The sequence below is a fragment of the Puma concolor genome, chromosome B1 (genome assembly GCF_028749965.1).
Source record: "Puma concolor isolate L17-30 chromosome B1, mPumCon1.1.hap2, whole genome shotgun sequence".
Lineage (NCBI taxonomy): Eukaryota > Metazoa > Chordata > Mammalia > Carnivora > Felidae > Puma > Puma concolor.
The window spans coordinates 139,494,518-139,522,229 of NC_141670.1; the positions used below are offsets into that span (position 1 = coordinate 139,494,518).

At 41.0% G+C, this 27,712-nt stretch overlaps 1 protein-coding gene across 2 annotated transcripts in view; it reads left to right on the forward strand.

Moving 5' to 3' along the window:
* TMEM150C (transmembrane protein 150C) overlaps window positions 1–26,131 on the forward strand; it is a 78,484-nt gene extending 52,353 nt beyond the window's left edge. For both annotated transcript variants that reach the window (XM_086704741.1, XM_086704740.1), the window contains exons 2-8: window positions 7,912–8,001; window positions 8,904–8,957; window positions 9,074–9,106; window positions 9,803–9,870; window positions 16,839–16,966; window positions 20,910–21,087; window positions 23,873–26,131. In XM_086704741.1, the coding sequence (XP_086560867.1) occupies window positions 7,922–8,001; window positions 8,904–8,957; window positions 9,074–9,106; window positions 9,803–9,870; window positions 16,839–16,966; window positions 20,910–21,087; window positions 23,873–24,081 (750 nt within the window). In that variant the 5' untranslated portion in view covers window positions 7,912–7,921 and the 3' untranslated portion in view covers window positions 24,082–26,131. The remainder of the gene's footprint in view (window positions 1–7,911; window positions 8,002–8,903; window positions 8,958–9,073; window positions 9,107–9,802; window positions 9,871–16,838; window positions 16,967–20,909; window positions 21,088–23,872) is intronic.
* The last annotated feature ends 1,581 nt before the right edge of the window (window positions 26,132–27,712 follow it).

Consider the following 27,712-nt stretch of genomic DNA (forward strand, 5'->3'; position numbering starts at 1 on the left):
GAAGAAACCGAGGCAAAGAGAGGGCTTACCAACCAAGCCCGCACAACCAGTAGGTGGCACCAGGGCTGGAATTCAAAGATGTGGTGAATCTGGCTCCAGAGTCCTCGAGCTATAGCTACCTCCTCACTTACCCTAGGTTGTGCAAAATCCTTCTGAATCATAACAGACAAATCCTTTCCAGCCCCAGAAAATATTATCTCAACTTTAGGGTCATTTTATTGTAAGTGGTTTCACACCAGTAAGGTTTCAAAATGTATAAATGAAGATGATCCAATTGGGCTTTACTTTTCCGTTTGTGGATTGGAGGGGTTTTACCATCGCCTGAAAGAATAGGAAATTTGTCTTCAAGGTGTATCACTGGGAACAGAGTGGTATATTCTTTGACTTCAGTAGCTTCGTGAGGTTCTACTGTAAGAACCATCTGTTTGGAATTTGATGATAAAAGTACATCGTAATTATATGACCTCAACTTTATCAAGACCCCTTTTTCGAATCAGTTAAAGTAGTCGGAGTCTTAGGCGTCCCAGTTAAAGTGTGCTTAAAGTAACACTTTGTTTGCTTCCGCGAGATTGTAAATTTTCAAATGGCCAGGTATTCTCTTGAGAGTTTACAGCTAGAAGACTTACAGAAGAACAGAAGTGTCAGCAGTGGGAGCCACCACAAATGTTTGATACAGTTCAGGTTCTGAGGAAGAATGAAAGCTTCAGGGGGCAGATGGGGATTTGCAGCTTCTGACTCTGTGTTGAAGAGTCTCACTCTTGCCACAGAGTGGGTGAAAGAGAGTGAAGATCACTCAAACTTTGGGAATATTTATTGGGAGAAAAGAACACACAATAGAAGTGTACAGAGAGTACAGAGAGCTAGTATTGGCTCTCTAGGAGGATTTGACCATCTGGATAACAGCTTTGCAAATCATTTGGATAAATGATACCATTTGGAGGAGAGCCTCCCAAACCAAATCTAAATGCCAGAACCCTTTCAAGAAGGTTTGTGCAATTTTGGCTCTTTTCCTCCTTTTATTAGAAACTAATTAGGTGCCATTGTTCCAGATATACTTTACCATTTTGGATGCGGGAACAATCCTAAATTTTTTACTATGAAGTATTATTGGAATATAACATCATTGGAGTAAATAGTACACAGAAATAAAAAAGAAGTATAATTCAGAATGCAAAGATAAAACTCTCTTGGGAGTATGGAGTATTCCTTCCACACTCCCCCCTTTCCTTAAAAAGTCAAGGTAAAATGTACTCTCTTAGCTGGTAGGTACTGTGTTGCTACAGCTCAGGGAAAGAGTGGAATGTGTCCTTGCTAGGAAACATAAGTAAAGTTTAGTGACATTTTCTAATGGGACTGGAAGCAATGGACCAGTTTATTTTAATGGTGTCTGGACAGAGAGAGAAAGAGACTCATCTCAGTTTTAACTTTTAATTCTCAGATAAGATTGAGGCAGTGAAGAGAGTTAATTTAATCGATCTACTCATTTATTCTTAGCAGAGGAACTTCCAGTCAAATATCGAAACTTTTCGATCCAGAACAGCTCACAACGTATTAGGAAACCTAACCAAAGCAAATGTTATTTCCTGGCATCTCCAGAATCCTCCTCCAGCACTGAGAGTAGAGAATGTGTTGGTGTTGTTTCTGTACTGCAGATTCTTTGGTCACATTATAAGCTGTGTATGGGCTAAGGAAGGACAAACAAATTATTTTGGACAAGAAAGGAAAAATATATGTAACAGAGTCCTCTTCTTCGGTTAATACAGCCCTACCAGGGAGGGAGAAAGAAGTAACGGGACCAAGATATGTCAGATGGGGCACTGATAGGTTAACAATACCAGAAACTGGTCCGGAAAGCTTTTTACTCTCATCTTCTGGTCTCCATGATAACACAAAGATGGATAGGAAGGAGATATAGGGAAGAGAACTTTCCCCACCTTCACATACACACTTCATTGTTCTGTTCTTAAGCTCATATTTGTCAGTTGCCAAAAGAACCTGGCATAGTAGAGTGTATATGACTAAAGTATATGTTCTTCATTACAAGAATCTTCCTTTACTTATTTCAGAAAACTGACTTGGATCATCACATATTTCCTAATCCTTGTCAAAATCATTTGTAAACTGCCTAGGGTCTAACCCACTTCAGTAAGACAATAGAGATCTATAGTTTAAAAAGACACAGCTAATGGTACCTGGCTGGCTCAGGCAATAGACCATGTGGCTCTTGATCTCAGGGTCATGAGTTCAAGCCCCATGTTGGGCATAGAGCTTACTTAAAAAAAAAAATGTATGGGGGCGCCTGGGTGGCGCAGTCGGTTAAGCGTCCGACTTCAGCCAGGTCACGATCTTGCGGTCCGTGAGTTCGAGCCCCGCGTCGGGCTCTGGGCTGATGGCTCAGAGCCTGGAGCCTGTTTCCGATTCTGTGTCTCCCTCTCTCTCTGCCCCTCGCCCGTTCATGCTCTGTCTCTCTCTGTCCCAAAAATAAATAAACGTTGAAAAAAAAATTAAAAAAAAATGTATGGGAATGCAAGCTGGTGCAGCCGCTCTGGAAAACAGTATGGAGGTTCCTCAAAAAACTAAAAATAAAACTACCCTATGACCCAGCAATTGCACTACTAGGCATTTATCCACAGGATACAGGTGTGCTGTTTCGAAGGGACACATGCACCCCCATGTTTATAGCAGAACAATCAACAATAGCCAAAGAATGGAAAGAGCCCAAATGGCCATCGATGGATGAATGGATAAAGAAGATGTGGTATATATATATACAATGGAGTATTACTCGGCAATCAAAAAGAATGAAATCTTGCCATTTGCAACTACATGGATGGAACTGAAGGGTATTGTGCTAAGCGAAATTAGAGAAAGACAAATATGACTTCAGTCATATGAGGACTTTCAGAGACAAAACAGATGAACATAAGGGAAGGAAAACAAAAATAATATAAAAACAGGGAGGGGGACAAAACAGAAGAGACTCATAAATATGGAGAACAAACAGAGGGTTACTGGAGGGGGTGTGGGAGGGGGGAATGGGCTAAATGGGTAAGGGGCACTAAGGAATCTACTCCTGAAATCATTGTTGCACTATATGCTAACTAATTTGGATGTAAATTTTAAAAAATGAAATTTAAAAAAAATGTAAACTTTTGCTCTGCAAAAGACCCTGTTAAGTGCTAAGACCATTCAATGGGGGAAATGAGTCTTTTAAACAAATGGCTCTGGAAATGCAAATGAATGAAGTTACTTGCACCATATGCAAAAAATTAACTCAAAATGGATCAAATACCTAAATAGGAAGAGCTAAAACTATAAAACACTTACAATAAAACATAGGGGGAAGTTATGTTGTATTTGACAATAATTTCTTGGGTAGAATACCAAAAGTACAGACAACAAAAGAAAAAATAGATACAGTGGACTTCATCAAAATTTAAAACTTTGGTGCATCAAGGGACACTATCAACAGACTGAAAGGCAACTCACATAATGGGAGAAGAATTTGTAAATCATATATCTGATAAGGGATTAATATCCAGGAATTAATGAATATATATTAATATATAAAGATCTCCCACCACTCAACAACAGCAAAACCAAACAACCCAATTTAAAAATGTGCAGGGGCGCCTGGCGGGGGGCTCAGTTGGTTAAGTGTCTGACTTCACCTCAGGTCATGATCTCATGGCTTGTGAGTTTGAGCCCCCCGCATCAGGCTCTGTGCTGACAACTCAGAGCCTGGAGCCTGCTTCCAATTCTGTGTCTCCCTCTCTCTCTGCCCCTCTCCAGCTTGCTCTCTCTCTCTCTCTCTCACACACACAAACATGAAAAAAAATTTTAATACAAATGTGCAAAAGGTATGAGTCGACATTTTTCCAAAGAAGAAATATAAATGGCCAATAAGCACATGAAAATATAATCAGCATCACTAATCATTAAGGAAATGGAAATCAAATTCACAATGAGATACCCCTTCATACCCATTGGGGCGGCTACTGCTAAATAAACAGAAAATAAATATTGCTGAGGGTGTGGAGAAATTGGAGTCCATATGCATTGTAAAATGATGCAACAATTCTGGAAAAAGTTTGACAGATTCTTTAAAACTAAACATGCAGTTATACAACCCAGTACTTGGCAATCGTGGGCATTTAGTCCAGAGAAATAAAAACTTACATTGGCACAAACACCCATACACTAATGTTCTATAGCTTCTGTATTTGCAATAACCCAAAACTTGAGGGGTGCCTGAGTGCCTCAGTCAGTTGAACGTCTGACTCTTGATTTCAGCTCAGGTCATAATACCAGAGTCATGGGATCCAGCCCCATGTTGGGCTTCGTGCTGAGCATGGAGTCTGCTTGAGATTCTCTTTCCTTCTGCCCATCTGCCCCACTCATGCGTGCTCTCTCCCTCTTTCTCTAAAATAACATGGGGCGCCTGGGTGGCTCAGTCGGTTAGGCATCCGACTTCGGCTCAGGTCATGATCTCGCGGTCCGTGAGTTCAAGCCCCACGTCGGGCTCTGTGCTGACAGCCTGGAGCCTGTTTCAGATTCTGTGTCTCCCTCTCTCTCTGACCCTCCCCCATTCATGCTTTGTCTCTCTCTGTCTCAAAAATGAAAAAACGTTAAAAAATTTTTTTAATAACAAATAAACAAACAAAACTTGAAACAATCCAGATGTCCTGTAATGGATGAATAAACAAATTTGTAGATCCATACCATAGAATAGTACCCAATGATAAAAGGTACCAAACTACTAATGAACACAAACCTTTGATGAATCTCCAGGGAATTATGTTGAGTGACAAAAGCCAGTCCCAAAGGTTGCATATTATATGATTCCATTTGTATAACATTTTGAAATGATAAAATTATATAAACGGAGAAAAGATTAGTGGTTGCCAGAGATTAGAAAGAAGGGTGTGGGAGAGGAAAGTGTGTGTGGTTATAAAAGGGCAACAAAAGCAATTTTTGAGGTGATGTAACTCATGTCATATTGGCTCCCCTTTTAGGAACAACTGTATGTTTTATAAGTTGACTGTGGTGGTGATCGTACATATCTACTCATGAAAAATTGCATAACACTAAATACACACACAGAAAGGAGTACATATAAAACTGGTGAAATATGGATGAAGTCAAGGATTGTATCAATGTCAATACCTTGGTTGTTGTACTGTAGTTATACTGGATGTTACCATTGGAGAGATAAAGTGAAGGATATACGGGATCTCTGCATGTTATTTCTTACAACAGCATGTGAGTTTGCCATTACCACCACCTGCCCCCCAAAAAGGCATAACTAATGTGAAAATTCTGAAGAAGCTCTTAAGTAGTTCCACTGGAAGGTAATAATACAATTATCCATCGACTTACTCTTTTCACCTCCAACGCATCCCTTTAAGTTAAGAAAGGGCAATTTCATCTATCATTAGGCAAGCAATACAGTATGGTTTTCCTGGAGTTTGGATGCAAGTTTGCTGTATGAGAATTAAACTAGTAAAGATAAAATAATTTAGGAGGGTAGCCACTAGCCACCTTGGATGCTTTCACGATAAAATAAGAAGAGCAATGCATATTGAAAGATATCAGGTCTAGTTGGCCGGGCCGCCCCTTACAGAGCATGTATTATGTGTGAGGTGCTCTACCTGTGTCGTCATTAATCTTCAGCACAACCCTACCAAATAGAAGTCATCGCCACAATTACAAAGGCTTAAGAGATGACATAACTTGCCAGAGATCACACAAGTACTGAGCGACAGAGGTGGATTTCAGTCCAATGCACTGCCATACCGAGTGCATAAAACTATTGGAGCTTGATGCCACGGTCTTAGAATTATCTTGATAACTCTCTTCATTCTACTTTTCTGCTTCCAAGTTTTGATTTCCCATATAGCTGTTCCTATAAGGGAAACCAGTGTGAGTATCTGTCCATTTGGCAGTTGTATTTTTCACTGTAATTAACCAGTTGGCTTTGGTTTATTTACCAGTCTGTTGTAAAAATGGTTAAGAGGGGTGAGTTCCTCATGGGCTGATGATTCTGGGTACATTGGAGCATTCTGTTACTGCAAAAATATTGGGCTTGGGTTACCTCCAGAGTACTACCACCCTGTGAGGCCTCAGTCTTTGATGCCTCTTTTAAAATTCGGTCTTCATGCAGCAAGATGGGGAGATGGTATTACAGATTTCAGTAACTAGCCAAGGCCCATAGAGTTGATTATGGGCAAAGCTAACGTTGAAAACTAGGTCTCTTGACTCTTATTCCAGTGTAACCATTTCATCTGTACTCATCCTGTCAGAGCATCCTATTAGGGGCAGATCTAGAATAGTTGGTTTACATGCTCAGTCAACATTCCCATTTTCTGTACTCACTCTACTTCTTGGCTAATGATTAAATTATTTTTTGTTAGCAAAATTGATAGCTTTGTTATAAACCCACGATTTTCTGGACATAAATAAATGAATAGATACTGACTTGACTAGCCATAGTGGGTATACTTAAAGTGTTCATCATCCTTCTACATTATATAAACTGGGTAGCCATGCATCATCACTTCATACAATAGCTTTTATATATTGTATAGACTGTTGTGTATAGTTATATTCATTAGACTTTACCTCAGTCATGTCCACCACCTGGTGTCGTACCTGGCACAAGCAGAATGTCAATACTCGTGAATTGGATTGGATTGGATTAGACTGGATTAAATTGATTGAAAGTGGCTCTAATGTCTTTCAACTCCTAGATTCTGTCATTTATTTAACATCCCTACCCAGATAGCTGTTTAGGCTACAGCGTGACTGTTCAAAGGCATATTATTAGGGTCAGGTGTCTGTCCCCTCACCTGAAAGATCTGCCTTATCAGGTAGGTCAGTTCTGATAACCAAGACCTTTCTGACACCTCATGGCCATCCTCAAGGGAGGGCCATGTTTTTTTCTCTGACCTCAGTATTTGGAAGGTCCAGGGAGTGTCAGCATGCAAAAGCAAATATCAGGGAGGCGCTCAGATATGTGGCAGTGCTGGTTCAAACTTGTAACGATATGTTACAAGTTGTAGTTCCCTATAATAATCACCCAAAATGATGAGCAGTGATACCTCTTTAGAGAAACCTATTAATTACATTATTCTTCTGTGTGTCGGGTCTGTGTGCCAGGTCGCTTTCTCATAGACACTCTTACAGCTTAGCTTCTCTTACTTCATTTTTGTGGGGAATTTTTTTATTCATTTATTTTTGCTTTCAAATATAACATCCAGAATGCCTGGCATCTGCTCTTTTTCCCCACTGTGTTCGTTGGAGTTCATTTAAAATTATACACAATGCACTGTTTTCCAGAACATTCATCTTTAGAGTCTTCTGAGATAGTTGCTCAATAACATATCATGAGAAAAGTTCAGATTTGCAAAGCATTTGTCATTTCCTCCTGAACTGCTGATTTATTTAGTAACCATTTGTTTCCAGGACTCTTGTCTGCCAAGCTGTAGGCATATGTACATGCCAGATCCATAGAACCATAAATCCATGAATGTTAATAATAGCACTAAAAGTAGATTGGAATAAGCCTTTGGTACCTAGCCCTTCTGAAAGTCCTAACCCAAGCCCTTTTGTCCTTTTTAAAAAACATTGATGCTTGTATAAGGATAAATGTGTTTGTGAGAAATTTCCCCTTTGTTTCTCAACTAAGGCTCTGGAATATTTAAGCCAATTCTAGATAACAATCATCCACATTAACTGCTCAAGGGATTTCCACATGAGTAAGTGGCAGTAATTGATTTGGATCATGATTTCATAAAGTACTTTCAGTTTTTATTCATAAATTCTTTTCAGTTAGAGTGAACTTCCTTTCAGTCCTGAACGATTGAGATAAATTTTTGCCTTGGTTATTAATACCTGTTGATTTCATTTCAGTGGTACAGGCATGGATGGGAAGAAATGCAGCGTATGGATGTTTTTACCTCTTGTATTTACTTTGTTTACTTCAGCTGGATTATGGATAGTGTGAGTATTCTCTTCATTCATTATTTAAGGACTTGGGTTGCAATGTAGATAGGAAGGTAGTTTTGATGTAGAAACGTGTTTAGAAATACTTTAAAATAATGTTTACTAATTCAACCTTGCTGAAGTCTCCATTTCTCTTCCCTCCTTCTGTTACTCAAAGTAAATAGCTTGAGTGAGTAATAAATAATGCAAAGCAGGTAGTGAAGACTGCTGGTCTTATTTTGTGTTCCCGTGTTCTTTCAGTAACGAACATTCTATAAACTGATGATACGGATTCATTATTTGCAAGATTTGCTCATTATACTAACATGCCAAAGATTCCACTCACAGTCCAGTTCATAGTCCAGTTATTGTGTGTGACTGGGCTTGGTATGTTTATAAAATGGGTATCATTACATTATAAGTCTTGGCTTATCACAGAACACTCCTACACTTGCTTATTATTTCAAGTACTATTTCCCTGCCGGCAAATTATTTTGGTTCCTTGAAGTTCACTAATAGAGGTGAACACATACTCCTGAGAAATTAGAAAATTTGAATTCTAATTGTACTTCAGTTTGCCCAAGGTAATAAGGTCTCATTTCTTTGTTTTCCAGTTTCCAGATTATAATGATTACCATTAATTTGGGGAGTGTTTTAAAAATTAAAGAAATAGTGTTAGTAATCACATTTGAACTTTAAAGAGCTAAGTGATCTATAGGTAAACATAGTAAAAGGTGAAAGAGTCATGCGATCTGAAGAGAAACCAGAGTATAGGTAAACATAGTAAAAGAGATTTTTCCCAGTTAAAAAAAAAAAACAATGAATATGATTTAATGTGGTTAGTCTAGTCATTCTGGGAAACAAGTCTTTTTTAAAAAAATGTCTTTGTTTTATAAACTTAGGTTGTTTTTTCTTCACAGATACTTTATAGCTGTGGAAGATGACAAAATTTTCCCATTAAATTCAGCTGAAAGGTAAAGTTGATCTCTGGGTAATTGATTATTTATTAATAGACTTAACAAAAATTTTGCCGCTGGTGAGGTTAGACTGTGCACTGACTGTACTTTAACTTGTGTTTTTTGTTTTCCAGGAAACCTGGTGTGAAGCACGCACCATATATAAGGTAACTGGATAGCTTTCCTCCGATCTGTTGGATCTTACAGGTTGAGAGAGTGTCTTAGTTTGGGCTACTGTAACAAAGTAGCATAGACTGGGAGGCTTGTCCACAAAAAGTTATGTCTCCCAGCTGTAGACACTGGAGGTCCATCAGGGTACCAGCAGTCAAGTGTCGATGAGGGCCCTCTTCTGGGTTGCAGATGGCCATCTTCTCATCATGTCCTCATGCAGCAGAAGGAGGATGAGACAGTCCTCTGGATTCTCTTTAAAAAAAATTTTTTTTAACATTTATTTATTTTTGAGAGACTGAGGCACAGAGCGACAGAGCATGAGAAGGAGAGGGGCAGAGAGAGAGGTAGACACAGAATCTGAAGCAGGCTCCAGGCTCTGAACTGTCAGCACAGAGCCTGATGTGGGGCTCGAACTCATGAGCTGTGAGATCATGACCTGAGCTGAAATCGGACACTTAACCGACTGAGCCACCCAGGTGCCCCTGGAATCTATTTTACAAGGGCACTAATCCCGCTGGGAACGGCTTCTACCCTCATGACCTAAGTAACTCCCAAAGTCCCCACCTCCTAATAGTATCACATTGGGAGTTAGGATTTCAACATATGAATTTTGAAGGGACACACAGACATTCAGTATATTGTAGGTGACAGATTTTAATACAGTAATAATAAAACATGTCATAATTTTTAAGTATTGCAGGTGATGAACCTCCTGCAAGCTGTGTGTTTAGTCAAGTTATGAACATGGCAGCATTCCTAGGTAAGAAGAAAGTAAAGAATGCTTTATATGCTTTGGTACATTTCTTCTTTATTTCTCCCAAACCTATATCAAAAGCATGGTTAGCTTAGTTGATAATTGGGTATCATGTCAACATGCTGAAGCTGGCTTTTTGTTTTACCTTACATTTTCACCATCTTCATCGTTTCAGTGTATTCTCGACTTTATTTCTTTTGCCGCATGAAATAATATATTTCACGTGCCATAAAATCCAGCATGAGAAGAATATAATATTGTATAATACATTTGCATTAAAAAGAATGCCACACTTATTTCTTCACTGGCAAGGATGACAAATGCATAGGCTTTGTGATAAATCTTGATGTGTGTAGATATGGTCTTTAAATCTAAAGGTCAGCATTAACATGGGTGACTCAGTCTCCCGTACACAAATGCATACCAAGATGGCAAATGGAGATGTAGGTTTAAAAAAAAAGGAAGAAACCTTTAGTACTTATGTCTGGTCCCAGTTCCACACCTTTTCTTCAGGGCCCAAGACCGTCATTTCATATCCTGGCCCCTTTGTTCTGTGAGTGCTTCCCTGAGGGTCGAGGGAACCAGCCATGCTCTCTGTCCTTGTCCATGTTGACCTTGTATACCATCTCCCCAAGGCCAGTCTCCTCAGTGTCTTTCAAAGCGTCAGCTAACTATCACCATTGGCATACTGTGGGTGATGGGCCAGTGAAATTTTCAACAAAAGTTTTCTGGAAATGGTTCTTTTGGATGGGGAAAGTTTCACTCCAAGTAAGAAAGAAAGATGATGTTATTCCTGAGGGAATCATCGGCGTTTGTGGCATCTCTCCCCTAAAAGGTGACCCGTTATTTAATTTATGTAGAACTCCACCCACAAAGAGTTCCACTCATTCTTAAGATGCTATTTTTATTTTTTAATTTTTTTAATGTTTATTCATTTTTGAGAGAGAGAGAGAGAGAGACAGAGCATGAGCAAGGGAGGGGGAGAGAGAGAGGGAGACACAGAATCCGAAGCAGGCTCCAGACTCTGAGCTGTCAGCACAGAGCCCTGCGCAGAGCTCGAACTCATGAACTGTGAGATCATGACCTGAGCTGAAGTTGGATGCTTAACCAACTGAGCCACCCAAGTGCCCCTTAAGATGCTATTTTTAAATGTTTGCTTTGGGAAACGAAAGTCCTATAAAACCCCCTGGAAAATCAAGGGAGACAGTTGGTCCAACATGCAACACAGGCACAATCTTAGTTTAGAAGGCTCAAGACACGAGACACATGGAGAATGTTCCCAGTGAGGCCCAAGAGGCCTCTCTGGAACCTGCAGAGTTCGACGAGAAGCACACTGCAGAGCTTTCCTGCAGTTAATAAGATTCCTCCCTGGACCTAACTCTATTTGGGTCAAAGCCTTTCACCACCCAGGCTTCCCCAAAACATATAGCCCATTTGTCTAAGCAGGAAGTGTCTATCAGGCATGGGCTGCTATGCCACCACTAAGGAGAAGGTTAGATATAACCCTAATGCTGACATTGCTGAGTCTTTGAAGAAGCTCTTCTCTTCATGCCCTCAATAGGCAGCATTAACAGGATTTTAGCTTTAATAGGATTTTCATGTCCCAGCTATTCCCCAACTCTTCAAAGGGCAGTTCTTACCGCAGCTGGTGCCCATGTGGGCACCAGTGCCTGCCCCAGTCAGGCGAGTTTGGTCTTCACTGCCTTCAGCTTCAGCTACCATGAGCTTTAACACTCACTCTTTTTTTTCTACCCTTGACACCACTTTTCTGAAAAGACCTAATCATACCAAAGCATAAGTGACTGCTGAGGAGATCTCTGCATTTAACAGAACGCAAAGCCCTGAGAGAGGATCTTGAATTGCAGGGTCAGGGACCTTTCCCAGCCAGTCTGCAGTCACACCACACAGACCTGCAGGTTGGTACCTAGTCATATGGTCTTCCCCATGGGGTGCAATAATACCAGTAATTAATAGCAGTCATTTATATTCCAGGCACAGTGCTAAGTGCTTTGCAAATACTACCTCATCTAATCACGATACACAGGAGACTGTCCTTATTAAAAAGCTGTCACAAGCTGTTTGTCCTCCATTTGGGCTTTAAAGAAACCAATGAACATGTTGGAAGCTACATATTGCTTCCCTCATATTCTTAAGACAAATTGATACTTCCCAGTTGTCTTTAGTGTGTAATCTTAAAAATGTCAATTTGCACAGCTCGCACATTTATCCAGTTATAAAGCTTATGATTAACTAATTGTAAAAGCATTTCCAAAAACAGAGTAATGAAAACAAGTTCCCCTCTTCCAGATGACATTCGTCATCATCTTATTCCCTGGTCCTCCCCTGTTCCAGCAAGAAGCACTTAATAAGCCTTTACTAGCTCTTGCTCTGAGGTATTGCAGTATCCAGGGTTTATTCTTTATTATCTTCCATCATTTGTAGTGCCATCTGGTAGACACAAAACTGATGAAGATTAGTGTGCAGTGGGAGGAAACCAACAATCATTTATTTATCAACTCTGGGAGTGAGGAGGAATCCATTTACGAATGATTCTTGCTCGAAATGGCGGAGGCCTTCCATCTCCCCAGGCCTGTCCCTGCCAGACCTCGGACTATTACTTTAGACGGCATAACTGACTTTAAGAAACAACCTGGACTGCCTATAAATCATTGCTTTTTTGGCAGCCGTATGGATTATAATTTACAGTCTACAAATGAGCCAGTGTAGCATTTATTAAAATCAGTTAGCAAAGATCTTCTGTCTTTTTGATGTACTAATCAAAGATCAAACTCAATTGTTTTCTCTACGCAATTAGTTTTGCACTTTGTCCTGAATCCACGCTTTCGATCTCTCCTGGGGAGAAAAGAGACCTGAGACAAATTTCTTGAAAGGAATATTCTTTTCTGCCCGGGAGAGGTTGTGAGGATAAAGCTACGAGCTGAATGATTTCGGTCACCCAACAGCAGCTGTTCCCCCTCCTTCAGCCGAAGCACATTGATTCCCGTGTTCTATTGCGGTCATAAATAGGAATTATTGATGCATAAACAATAAAACTAAACAAATCAGAAAAGAATTTGGCCAGGCACCAGTTTAGAACTGCAATGAAGAGCTGCTATTTTGAGTTTGAACTTTAAAAGCCCAACAAAGGGCGCCTGGCTGGCTCAGTTGGTGAATCATGCAATTCTCGATCTCAGGGTTGTGAGTTCAAGCCCCACATTGGGTGTGGAGCCAAATAAATAAATAAATAAATAAATAAATAAATAAAACCCAGTTAGCCTCAAAAGAAAAAGATTAGTAAAGAAAATAAGCAATTATTCTAATATCTGTGTTTTTTTAAAATAGATAAACAGGGGACACATACAGCAAAGGACTGTTCTAAATACCATAAACAACAGAAAGGTGGGTTTTAAAAATCTTTTCTGGGGCACCTAGGTGGCTCATTCAATTGAGCGTCAGACTTGATTTCGGCTCAGGTCATGATCTCACGGTTTGTGAGTTCAGGCCCCACGTCTGGCTCTGCACCAATGGTGTAGAGCCTGCTTGGGATTCCCTGCCTCTCTGCCCCTCCCCTGCTAGTGTTCTGTCTCTCTCAAAGTAAAAAAATAAAAACTAAAAAACTTTAAAAATTTAAAAAAATCTTTTCTAAAACTATTCATGAAATCTAAAATGTTTAATGAAACTAAAAGATGTATCTTCTGATTAGAACATCAATGTAGTTATAAAAAAAAAAAAAGTCATTATATATAAAGACGGCTTTGAAATCACCCCACTGCCAATAAGTCTTTTTCAAGGGTGTATAAATCACTACTTGGTTGAAAAAAAGACTTTGTAACCAATAATCTGAATCTGCCTCCATTAAACCTGTTAATAAAACTGTTAAAGGACCAGAATCTTACTAATTCCAGCACCTTAAACCTTCACCTAGAATCTTTTTTTTTTGTTTTTTTTTTTTAATGTAACCCTCTATGCCCTTCATGGAGTTGGAACTCACAATCCTGAGGTCAAGAGTCATATGCTGTCCTGACGGAGCCACCCAGGCACCCACAGAATCTATTTTTAAAGGAAATTTTGCCTAGTCCAAGGTGATTAATAATGGGGTTAATAGGTAAAGAGGGCAGAGTGTGGTGTTGGGACTGTTGTTCTGGAAGTTAAGAGTGTTGACTCAAATTCATGTCTCCAAGTAGGTTTCTGTTTCCTGCTTAATTTCATCATCTGTTCATGATAAAATGATTTATCATCATATTACAAATGGGAAGGCTACCAGTGCTGGGACCAAAAGATGATACATGTCCTGTGTTTCCTGGGCAGAAATGACTAACAGAGAATGGCCTGACCCTCATCATCTGGGCACAGTGGACCAAATTGACTGGATGGGTCAACATGAAGAGCCTTCTGTGTCTGCTTCAGCCATGTTTTAGGGCTTAAGCCAAATTCTAGTACAATCCTATCCCCCCAAACTGAATGACATCAAGATGGTTGCCAGAGCAAAACTTTTCACTAGTCATTTTTAAAAGAAATGAAATGTGCTGCCTTGGTATTTTGTCATTAGGCCCTAATATCCATACACAATTAATACCAAGTGTCTCCCATGGTGCCCTGTGTTGAGGCTTCTGGTCTTAATCTAGTGACCTCTTTATCTGATGATCACTTTGTGTCAGAGGGCTTACATGGAATTTCTCCTCTCCTTACTTCCTCCTCTGATTCCCATCCTCAAAAGTAGCAAGACGTTGTGCTGATTTTTTTCATCCTCTAGGATACTTGTCACTATCAATAGACTTCAGATATAACTTCTAACTAGGTCACTCAAACCATTAGGGTTGGACTATTGTCAACTCAAGTGTATCATTTACTAATTCTATGACCACTAGTGGGAATTAGATAAAATGTGAATATACTAAAAGCTAAATCAGAGCTGAACAATTTGACATTTAATAAATTATGGTTTATTGTTATTTTGTTTCTAAAGTCCAAGTATTTTTTAGAATGTTTATTTATTTATTTTGAGAGAGAAAGAGTGAGCAGGACAGGGGCAGAGAGAGAGGGAGAGAAAATCCCAAGCAGGTACCATGCTGTCAGCACAGAGCCTGATGCAGGGCTCTGTCTCATGAACCAGGAGATCATGACCTGAGCTGAAATTAAGAGTCGGATGCTTAACTAACTGAGCCACCCAGGCGCCCCTCTAAAATCCAAATATTAACCAAGTTGCATACCACTCTTTGATCGAGGTACCTGGAACTGAAAATCAACTTGCTGAGCTTAACTTTGTAGCTTGAAACTATGAAATTCAGTAGATTTAGGAAATGCAAATTTATGGATGGGTTTTCTTTATTAATGACTATTAATAAGGGCCTATAATGAAGATAAAACATTTAGCAAATACTTACTTAATTGCTGTATCAATAGGGTAATTCTTGGATTTCTAATTGTCTTCCCTGCTAAACTTTAATGTCAAAATAAATTGCCTTAGGAAGTAGTAAGTTCATTTCCTTATATGTAGATATAATTTATATTAACTGCAAGTATTTTTTGTCTTGTTTGTAGACTAACCTCTCCCAGCACTTTGTACAAACATGAAAGTATCTCTGCACTAAGCAATTAATGAAAGGGGATTCTTACATGAGTGGCTTGAGTATGGGCTGCCCTCAGGGTTACTATTAGAAGTCAGGCTTGAAATTTAGGTAACTTCCTTCATTCTCTCTCAGATTCCCTCATAACAATATGCTTCAAAAGATGGGGTGGTCTTTTTAAATGAGTAATTACCATCATAGAAGAATTGAGCTTTATTAGTATAATCAGTGTGATTTTTAGTACATACCAAACTCCCAAATCGGCCATGTTAAAATTCACATTTCGTAATTTGGTTACTGTAACTGCTCTAATTTAGGTCAACTATCTTTGTCCTTTGACAATGGATACCTCCGGTAGAATTAGAGGGAAGAAGGGGTAAAGCAGTAATGAAGGGAGCTGTACACTTGCCTTGTCTTCCTTCCTGTCCCCGAGAATGATTTCTGGTGCAGGGACCAGCAGGTTTGTCTAGAGGTGGAACCGTGTCTTCTTTCCTCTGCTTTCCTGCCATGTCTGTTCTGACACGGTTAAACTTAAGGGTGGTTGAATTAGTGAATTCTCGTGCCAGCTGTCTTTATCCCTGTCTTATTTGTTGTGTCAGGCCTCTGCGATGTTCTCCTAAGCCAGTGTGTCCTGTACTGACCTGGTGTTGAAAACCCCGAGGACAACGCTAATAGCAGCTTGTCACCCTTGCACCGCCCGATAACATACAGCCCCAGCGGCTTCAGCCCCTCTCTCCTTCCCTCTTGTTAGGCATGATAAAACATCCAAATAATCATAAGCATTGCATGAAAAATTTCTTTTAACAATTGCCTGTCGGGGCACCTGGGTGGCTCAGTCGGTTGAGCGTCTGACTTCGGCTCAGGTCATGATCTCACGGTTCGTGGGTTCGAGCCCCGCGTCGGGCTCTGTGCGGACAGCTCAGAGCCTGGAGCCTGCTTCGGATTCTGGGTCTCCCTCTCTCTCTAGCCCTTCCCCGCTCATGCTGTGTCTCTCTCTGTCTCTCAAAAATGAATAAAGTTTTAAAAATTTTGTTTTTAATTGTCTGTCACTTCAGAGACTTAAAAAAGTACCTTAACGAGGGGCGCCCGGGTGACTCAAGTTGGTTAAGCATCCGACTCTTGGTTTTGGTTCAGGTCATGATCTCACAGTTGGTGGGATCGAGCTCCATGTCAGGCTCTGTAAAGAGTGTGGAGCCTGCTGGGGATTCTCTGCCGTCTCTCTGCCCCTCCCCTGCTCGTGCTTTTTCTCTCTCTCAAACTAAATAAACATCTTAAAAAATAAATACAAAATAAAAATGCACCATGACAAAAACTTTAATCTTGCACATTGTGGCTTTAGAAGAACTCTACCTCACAGTCTGGCTGTGTGACAGATTTTTAAACTTTAACATTTTGTTTTGTCCCCAGCACTTGTGGTAGCTGTTCTGCGCTTCATACAACTGAAACCAAAGGTTTTAAATCCATGGCTGAATATTAGTGGATTGGTGGCGCTGTGTCTGGCTTCCTTTGGAATGACCTTACTTGGTAATTTTCAGGTACTTCCTTTGGCCTTCTTCACCTCTTTCTTACCCTTCACCTATATGGGTATCATAGCCGCGGATTCTGCACAGATCTTTTCATTTTTTTTTTATTATTATTATTTATTTTTTTTTATTTTTGGGACAGAGGGAGACAGAGCATGAACGGGTGAGGGGCAGAGAGAGAGGGAGACACAGAATCGGAAGCAGGCTCCAGGCTCCGAGCCGTCAGCCCAGAGCCCAACGCGGGGCTCGAACTCACGGACCGCGAGATAGTGACCTGGCTGAAGTCGGACGCTTAACCGACTGCGCCACCCAGGCGCCCCTGCACAGATCTTTTCAAAAGTGCTAACGGTGGTTCCTGATAAGCACAGGTTCTCCAGCAGTCAGCCCTTCTGGTGTTCAGCCTGGCCTGCCTGCATTCGAACTGCGTATGTGAGGGTGCTTGCCGCAGGGCTACGGGAAAAGGAGCTACTAAGATAGCTGTGCAGGGGCACCTGGGTGGCTCAGTTGGTTGGGCTTCCGACTTCGGCTCAGGTCGTGATCTTGGGGTTTGTGGGTTCAAGCCCCCCACCTCGGGTTCTGTGCTGACAGCTCGGAGCCTGGAGCCTGCTTTGCATTTTGTGTCTCCCTCTCTCTCTGCCCCTCCCCCACTCGCACTCTGTCTCTCTGTCTCTCTCTCAAAAATAAACACTTAAAAAATTTTTTTAAATAGCTGTGTATTTTATACAAAGGATTTCAAAGTGCTTTATGCTTTTTTTCATAACAAATTGTCTCCTAATGTAACTTTCTAGAAAACTAATAGGATCATTGCCTTTCTAAAATTAAACACTGAACATCTTTTTTGGATGCAAGCTTGCATTTCATATTAGCAAGCTCGTGTGGGAATCAAGTTTGAAAACCCAGAATTTTGGGGTGTCTGGGTGGCTCAATCGGTTGAGCTTCTGACTTCAGCTCAGGTCATGATCTTGCGGTTCGTGGCTTTGAGCCCCACGTCAGGCTCTGTGTTGACAGCCCAGAGCCTGGAGCCTGCTTTGGATTCTGTGTCTCCCTTTCTCTCTGCCCCTCCCCTGCTTGTGCTCTCTCTGCCTCTCTCTCTCTCTCTCTCTCTCTCTCTCTCTCTGTTTCAAAATACATAAACTTTAAAAAAATTAAAAAAAAAAGAAAGCCTAGAATTTCTCTAGAACATCTATGACTTGTGTGAAGACACACTAAGTCTTCTTCCCAGAAATTTAGAAGCCCAAGGTCACTACATTTAAGAATAATTTCCCTTGCCAATACCATTATCCAACTCTTGACTCGAATGACTCCACTTGTGAGATAGACAACCAACTGGAAGAGTACTTGTCTGGTTTCCCTGCCTGCATTCTCTTCCCAAAGTCCTCCAGCCTGTGCCTTGTACTGTGTTTAGAAACCTCTTCCCTGCAGTCTAACATGAATCCTGACACTTCTCTCCCTGTCTGTGGAGTGAAATCCAGCTGGCACAGGCATTCAAGAAAATATGCTAGTGGATTTTCTAAGACTGTCTCTTGTTCGAACCCTCAGTCCTGATAATTGATTAAACCAGGAAAGCTCATTCCCCAGCACTTCTCCAGGCACACAGTAGCAACTGAATGAGTATTTTTGAATTGATGGCTTCTTTGACAGGCCATCCCACTCGTTCTGTTCTAGATCTCATCCCATATCAAGCCAGACTGACTGAGCTATTGCTCTGCTCTGTGCTGCCGGTTCTGGATGTTGTAAAGTGCTCACTATCCATTCTCTCAACCAGGGCTTGGATGGAAGTTACTGAGTAGACATTTTGTTCTTTCCTAAAGCTCAGAAACTTGAAGTGTTTTGGTGAACCACAGATGCTCAACACCACTTATGAAGAACACTTTCTAGAATATCTACAGAGAATACATAGGAAACCACAAGTTAGTTGCTTGTGAAGAAGCCAGGTGGTTAGTCTATGGTGTAGACAGACTTTTCCATCCATACTCTTTTTATAATTTTTTAAAGTTTGAACCAGGTAATTATATTATCTATTTTTATTTTTATTTATTAAAAAAAATTTTTTTTTTTTTTTTTTTAAATTTTTTTTTTTTCAACGTTTATTTATTCTTGGGACAGAGAGAGACAGAGCATGAACGGGGGAGGGGCAGAGAGAGAGGGAGACACAGAATCGGAAACAGGCTCCAGGCTCCGAGCCATCAGCCCAGAGCCCGACGCGGGGCTCGAACTCACGGACCGCGAGATAGTGACCTGGCTGAAGTCGGACGCCTAACCGACTGCGCCACCCAGGCGCCCCAAAAAATTTTTTTTTAACATTTATTTATTTTTGACACAGAGAGAGATAGAGCATGAATGGGGGAGGGGCAGAGAGAGAGGGAGACACAGAATCGGAAAGCAGGCTCCAGGCTCTGAGCCATCAGCCCAGAGCCTGACGCGGGGCTCGAACTCATGGACCGCAAGATCGTGACCTGAGCTGAAGTCGGATGCTCAACCAACTGAGCCACCCAGGCACCCCATATATTATCTATTTTTAAAATCAAGTTTAAACTAATAAGTGAATAGACTGTGTATAGTGTGGACAACCAATTTCCTAAAAGTAAAATTTAATTTGAGGAATCGTTATTTAAAATGAGTTTTGAAAATATGCCTTCCGAATAAGAAAGAAAAAAGTGGCTTCTTCCAAAGAAGAGGAAAAAATACTACAGCCAAAAACAATAGAAAAAGTTGTCAAAGGAAAGCAATATTGACTTGAGGCAACCATTATTCCCAGAAATGTCAAACAATAAAACATCTGAAGGCAATGGCAATTCAAAACAATATTTTACCATGTTGTAAGAACCATCTCTTCAGCTATAGATTTTATTTTCCCACGTGTAATTAAAAAAATATATATAAAACAAGGTGCCTGAGTGGCTCAGTCAGTTAAGTGTTTGTCTCTTAAACTCAGCACAGGTCATGATCTCAAGGTCATGAGTTCAAGCCCAGCATTGAAAAAAACATATAGATGATAGATTATATAGATATAGATCATTGCTAAAAGTGTTTTAAGTGACCAGTATATTTTTTAGTGTTTATTTATTTTTGAGAGAGAGAGAGAGAGAGAGAGCAAATGGAGAGAGGGAGACAGAGGAGCTGAAGCAGGCTCCAGCCTGAGCTGTCAGCACAGAGCCCGATGCAGGGCTCAAACCCAAGAACTGTGAGATCATGACCTGAGCTGAAGTCAGGTCTTAATCAACTGAGCCACCCAGGCACCCCAGTGACCAACATATTTTTTTAAATCAGTAGGTAATGGAGAGTTTACATTTTTAACCTTCAAATGAAATAACCCGAATGGGTCTCCTTTAACCTATTAATTCTATAAAAGCCTTGGCCAGGAATCGTCAAACACTAATGTCGTTTAATGGGTCTACAAATACGGCAAAAGCTATTAGGTGGCAATTTTCTTATAAGAGGAAAATAAAACAAAATCCCATTAACAATGAATTGATCACATTACGTAGGAATAAATGTTATTAGCTGTCTATGACAGTAAAATCTTGACCTTCTTAGAATTGGTCCTCTTCAATCATTAAATACACAGCCAGATCCCAAGTCTCATTTCTCAGTCTGGAAAACAAAGTTTGCAGTGTATGTTTGTAGAAACTGACATTTCTCTTTTTTGTGTAACTCTCCTGCTTTTTTCTTTGACTTCTCCATGCTTTTCTGGAAATTAAATTCAAGGAATAGATTACCACTGCCTGAGTGGTTATTCTAAACAAATGTTTTGAGGTTTGGAAGTGCTGTTTATCTCCCTTTCCCCCTCAGAGTTCAAACCATTTGAGAACAAACACAAAGAGCCAGCACAGATGAATGATTCTACTCTTTCCAAAACCTACCATCCCGTTATGGAGATATCACTTCACCTATTTTTTCTCCCATCATGTCTTTTCTAAATAGGCCTCCTTGTCATTATCTGTTCATCCCTTAGCTCACGAATGATGAAGAAATCCATAATGTTGGAACTTCCTTGACCTTTGGATTTGGCACATTGACCTGCTGGATCCAGGCTGCATTGACACTCAAAGTCAACATCAAGAATGAAGGGCGGAAAGTTGGGATTCCACGAGTTATTCTCTCAGCATCTATCACTCTGTGTGTGGTCCTCTGTATCCTTTGAATGTGAAAAGATTCTTTGGTAGGGAGATTAAAACACACATATGTAGATGAGAAAACTGCCATTTCCGATTAGTAAGCATGTACTGTCAGATTATCTCAAAATCTTAGACAAAATAGGTAAATGGATATAAAAACAAAAACTCTCAGACCTGAAGAGATAGAGAACTAAAATTAAAACAAGCTCTGCCTTCTCAAAATTTGTTTCTATCTGTAGGAATGGTGTCATGCATTCTCCTTGTCATTAGTGATGGAAAAGATTCCCTGTCTGAAAAACACAGAATGCGTAATGGGAATTGTGATTTTTTTTTCCCCTTCCGTCTTAAAAAAAGTTAATTTATGACTTTATTAATGGCCCTTTTATTTCATTTAATTTAATTTGTGAAGGAGAAAGTGTCAGGCCTCTGATCTCACACTCTGGAATTCAACTTACCCATTAAGTAACAAGGAAAGAAACCAAAAACAGGCAGAGGAGAGCGCTTCTGCTTAACCCCAAACAGATCCCAGAGAGACTAGTCCTGGAGGGAGCTCAGTGACCCCACCTACTGGTAACATGGCCCAATAGAAGCTGGCCAGTTCCGGGGCGCCTGGGTGGCTCAGTCGGTTAAGCGTCCAACTTCAGCTCAGGTCACGATCTCACGGTCCATGGGTTCGAGCACCGCGTCGGGCTCTGGGCTGATGGCCCAGAGCCTGGAGCCTGCTTTCCGATTCTGTGTCTCCCTCTCTCTCTGCCCCTCCCCCGTTCATGCTCTGTCTCTCTCTGTCTCAAAAATAAATAAACGTTAAAAAAAAAATTAAAAAAAAAAAAAAAGAAGAAGAAGCTGGCCAATTCCAGTGCAACCAGTCAGATCAGCCGATCATTCCACTGGGAGGCATGATCTCAAGTGTTCACTCCAATAGGGTCTCCTCAGGAAACCAGAGAGGAAGGGAATAAGGTTCCTAGGTGGTAGAATGTGTAGCTAACCCAATTACACATCTTCGGTCAAGTAATAGCTAACATTATTGGGCACTTATAATGTGCTAGGCATTGTTCTAAGCACATTAATACATTAAATTATCAACCCTTTTAATCCTCATTTAACAAGTATGATAGTAAGAACAGAGATTAATTTATCCAAGATCACACTCTGTATGCAGTGATCTCGACTTAAACTCAGGCACAGTTCTTGAACTCAACCCCAAACCCTCTTGCCTTAGGGAAAGTGGCTTTAAAATATGAAAATATTTATTGTTCAGAGACATCCTGTAGTTACTGGAGTATTGGGGATCTTTATTTCTTCTTCCCTCACTAACTGCCAAACATTTAATTGTTTGTTTGTTTTCAAGTTCTTCAGCACATTAGAGAACATTTAAGGGCTGGAAAATCAAGCCAAAAATTTTGCTGACTGCTAGGCACGTGATGAAATATTTTATGAGTAAAAAGGTCAGAATTCTGCCAGGGTGAGATTTGAAGATCTATCCTTTCCTCATTAAGTAATAATATTGCTTTGCCAGTACTTTGAGCCCTCAGTGGGAAGAGAATGTACAGACTTTAAATTATTTTGAGTTTTCAGCTTATACCAAACAATTCTGATCCATGTTGTTTCTGAACATTTGGAACCCTGTCTAGGTTCCCAGGTGAATGGATCCAGGCCTCGTCAGGAGAGCAAAGTTTGGCTGAAGTAGTTTCACCATATTCTTTTGCTCTCTGAAAATTTCCCAAGATTTTAAGTCTGGAGATAGCACTAATTCTAAGGGAGCATTTCTGATTTTTCTTTAAAAATGTATTTAGTCTTTGGCCTCTTGGCTTTTCACTGAAACATGCTTTGAAACATTTTCCTTCCTAGCTCCAACCTCATGTATGCTGTGTGTGTGTGTGTGTGTGTGTGTGTGTGTGTGTGTACACTCGATATATATTCAGGCATAGGAGTCTCCTTTGTTTGTTTTAATAGTGAAAACGAGACAGAATAGGAAAAGGAGCCACTTACACATTAGTAGCACTGCAGAGGTAAAGCTTATATGTAGGTAATTGGTGATTTGATATGTTCAAAATTATTTCTGCAGATAAAATGATGACTATAAAGCCATAGTCATTTGCAGTGATTTTTTTTAAAACGAGAAATTTATTCTTCTGGCCAACTAATTTCTTTGGAATTTTAATCCTCTTGCTAATCTCACAGTTGAGAAGGTAGCTATAGAGTTGAATGCCTGGCCTGGCAGCCAGAGTCCTTGTATTCAAATCCCAGCTGTCCCAGTGAACATCTTTGTGACCTCAGGCAAGTTACTTAACCATTTGGCCTCAGTTTCCCTATTTTTAAAAAAATTTTTTAATGTTTTTGAGACAGAGAGAGACAGAGCATGAGGGGGGAGGGGCAGAAAAAGAGGGAGACACAGAATCTGAAACAGGCTCCAGGCTCCGAGCTGTCAGCACAGAGCCCGACGTGTGGCTCGACTCACGGACCATGAGATCATGACCTGAGCCGAAGTCGGACACCTAACCGACTGAGCCACCCAGGCGCCCCAATTCCCCTATTTTTAAATGAACTGATAACAATAGGATTGTTGTGAGGATTTAGATTTTCTGTGAAAGCACCTAGAAGCACGTCTGGCACAAACGAAGAGCTCAGCAATGTTATTTTGTATTATTCATGCAAGTGTTGCGTTCAGGAAGCTGTCAAGCTAAGTTTTGCTGATGAGGGGGCGGAGAGTAAGACTTTTCTTGTAACCTGTCCTTGTCCAGAAAAGAGCCCGGTTTGAAGGTGGCTTATGGGGGTACTTTCCTTGACTGCTCCTCCCCAGATTTCATCCTCATGGCCCAAGGCATCCACATGTATGCAGCCAGGGTCCAGTGGGGTCTGGTCATGTGCTTCCTGTCTTATTTTGGCACCTTTGCTGTAGAGTTCCGGCATTACCGCTATGAGATTGTTTGTTCCGAATACCAGGAGAATTTCCTGAGCTTCTCAGAAAGCCTGTCCGAAGCCTCTGAATATCAAACCGACCAGGTGTAACCCACCAGTTTTTCCTTGCCAGCGAGGTGGGTGTGGTGGAGGGAGGGGCCAGCAAGATACACCCGCAGGACTTGGTACAGAGCCTCATAACACATTTTACACACACACACACACACACACACACACACACACGTTCTTGGCCACATTTGCCAAATGAGCTTTTCAGGGCAAGTTGTTTCTTTAACGAAAAAGCACAAGCCCTTATGTGTCGAAATACACGCTGTTACACTGAAAATATATGCACGACAGAGCAAGAAGCTTGTGCATGATCACTTCTCTTTTCCCTCTCTCTCCCAGTTCTCCCTGCTCTTCTCATTCTCTTCACACATTTCAGGCATTGTGTTCCCCCTACCACAGGGTAGGGCAGGCCAAATGTAACATGGGAATAATGCCAACTCCCAAAGTTGCCTTCAGATCCAAAGGGCTTGGAACCAGCTCATGAGGAAGTTCTGCATCTGGCGCTTGAATAGATTGAGTATCATCTAATTGGATGGAAACTGTACAGAGACGTGACCCCGTGTAACCTGTTGAATGGCATGGGGTCAAGAACTTCCCCACGAAAACTCCCTTCATCATCGTTCGGTGGTTGGCTGTGCAGAGTCAATGAAAGGGATAGGCTGCAAGCCCACTACCACGATTTGGACTTTATTGTGACTGAGAAATATTTCCAAATGTGAATATTTGTAGGGACATGATCTGCCAGGCACGGAACAAGATGGGGGCAGCGAGGGCATGGTTTTGTTTTTGCTTCCATAGTATGCTAGGCACAGCTTTTGTTTTATATTTCATGGTTTGTCTTCTTTTTTTCTTTAAGTAACTACCATGGGTCTCTCAAGGCCTCGTGGACAGAGACGATGTAGGCCAAATGCAAGAGCTGAATTTGTTTCAGGTTAACCATGATGAAAGGAAAAAAAAAAAGGTCACCTGCAGGCTTACTTCGCTGCTTTTATGTTTGAAGCTAAGAAAATGTTCACAGAAAAGCACAAAGAAATATTTGTGGAGGTAATAAAAAGAGCTCCTGCTGGACATTATAAAAAGAGTCTTAGAACACTTGTTACAAGTCAAGATCAAGGAAGAGCTTAATATGTATCTATAGCTACGATTTAGTGTTTTGGTGGGGGGGTGGGGGAGTTAAGGGCTTTTTCATACTTGGAATTTGTAGAAACCAATTAAAAGATTACCCTTCCCCCCCCCCCCCCCAAACAGACTGGCATAGCTGATGCTCTACTGCCCAGCACACCTGCTTTCTACCTGCTAAGAGTTTAGAATGCAGACCATAGGCCTGGGCTTCATAAAGAGCAGAATTCTTAGTTCAAAATGTCTTGGAATGGGCCAAGTTGGCGGACCCTGTGTGAGTGCGCTTTGTTTCAAGAAATCCCCACATTTACTTCACCGGGGGCTGGAATCTCGTGGAATATAATGTGAAAAAAAAACAACACAAAACAAAACTGTTTTTTAATTCAACCCGAACTCAGATTCTTGAGGAAGGGGTCCATGACTTTGCATCTCTGTAATGTCTCTCTGCCTCCTAGCCCTGTGCCTAGCACATATAGGTGCTCAGCAAACGTCTGTTCGGTAGAATTACTGGTCATTCAAGCGTGGGAAAAAGGAGTATCCGAGAAAGATTCAAAGATGAAAGAACAGATGGCTGCTTCAAGCGAGACAGGAGTGGAAGAAATCCTCGAGAAGGGGCAGGCGGGGGTGAGAATACCTACAAGAGACGGGTAACACGTGAGGAAAAGAATCAAGCAGAGAGCATCCTCCTGGGAAAAAGGCATCTTACTGTAAATAGTCCAAGGTGACATTTATTATTTTGGAATACTGCTTTTGGGTTTGTTTTTTTCATTTTTGTATCTCAAAGATTTTACCAGAAAACAAAGATTTCTGAAGTTTTCTTTCACTCTACACAATCCAAATTAAACAGCTTTTGGTGATGCACTGTACATTTTCTTAAGAGTATATCTAATAGTACATTTTAGCAGAATCAAGCAGTGACTGGCATTATTCATCGGGATCTGACCACTAAATAAAATTCTTTTATGCAGAAGTATGATTTGTCTCGTACACCAGCATTTCTTCTGTAATGTCGAAGCATGTGTAAACTCCATCAGACAGTCTGTTGAAAATATACTTCAGTGTTACGTTGGTAGCCTATTTCTAAGGTGTTTTCCAACACCAAAAATCAATTCTCTGATTCTTTAGACATCAACTGGATGTCCTACAGTTCAGTTCAATTCTGACACAACCCAGGGTTTTTGTTAGACCCTTCAGGTTTAAGGGCTCCGTTCCACAAGACTGCCCTCACTCACTTCAGATGCCAGTCACAAGTATTAGGTCCCAGGCTACCCACACTTCTGTCCAACTTAACTGTAAAATTAGGGGGGTTCCCGCTACTCCCTTCTCTTTTAAGTTGGATAATTTGCTAGAATGGCTCCCAGAACTCCAGAAAACGCTACATCTATCTGCCTGCTTATTGTAGAGGCTATAACCCAAGAACAACCAAATGAAAGAGACAAATAGGGCAAGTAAGGGGAGGGATGCGGGGCCTGCCATCTTCCCAGCATTAGGATGTGTTCACTGACCCGGAAGCCCTCTAAATCTCCCTGTTCAAGAGTTTATAGAGCTCGGGTGCCTAGGTGGCTCGGTTGAGCGTCCGACTTCAGCTGAGATAATGATTTTGTGGTTCCTGGGTTGGAGCCCTGCGTTGGGCTCTGTGTGGACAGCTGGGAGCCTGGAGCCTGCTTTGGATTCTGTGTCTCCCCCTCTCTCTCTGCCCCTCCCCTGTTCACGCTCTCTTTCTCAAAAATAAACATTTTTAAAAATTTGAAAAAGAGTTTATAGAGCTCAGTTTCCAACACCCTCCTTCCATCTGCTTCTAGAGGCCGGTCAGGAGGTCTAATCACTTGGTCTTTCTGGTGACCAGCTCAACCCTTATTGTAGAGCTGTTTGGGGGCCCCACGATAAGTGACCTCATTGGCATAAACTCAGGCTCCTTATGAAACAAAAGTCACTGCTATCAGGAGATTTCAAGTTTTAGCAGCTCTAGGGCAGGAACCTAGGACAAACACCAAATATATTTTTGTGTTATACCACACATATAAATACAGATCAAGATTACAGAACCTTCTAGGAATTAAGAACCACAGGACTCCTCTTGGAGGCCAAGACCAGGGAATCTGCATTTGGAATGAGCACCCCTGGAGTATCTAACACAGATGGCCTGGAGAACAAACTTTGAAATACACTGAACTTCGTTTTGGTAGTCTGACTAGGTCTCTTGAAGAAAAGTTCTCTCCTAAATTTTTTTTTTATTGATTTGAGAGAGAGAGAGAGCATGAGCAGGGAAGGGGTAGAGAGAGTGGGAGAGAGAGAATCCCAAGCAAGCTCCATGCTGTCAGCCCAGAGCCCAACTCAGGGCTCGATCTCATGAATCATGAGATCATGACCTGAGCCGAAACCAAGAGTCCAATGCTTAACTGACTGAGCCACCCAGGCGCCCCAGGAGAGAAATATTTTTGAAACAATGTTAACGTTTTAAAGGTTCAGTTGTTTTTTATTTAATGGAGAACTGACAGCGAGATGAAGTTTTACCACCTGTGTTATTTCCTGGGTTTTCTTTGCTGCTGGGATG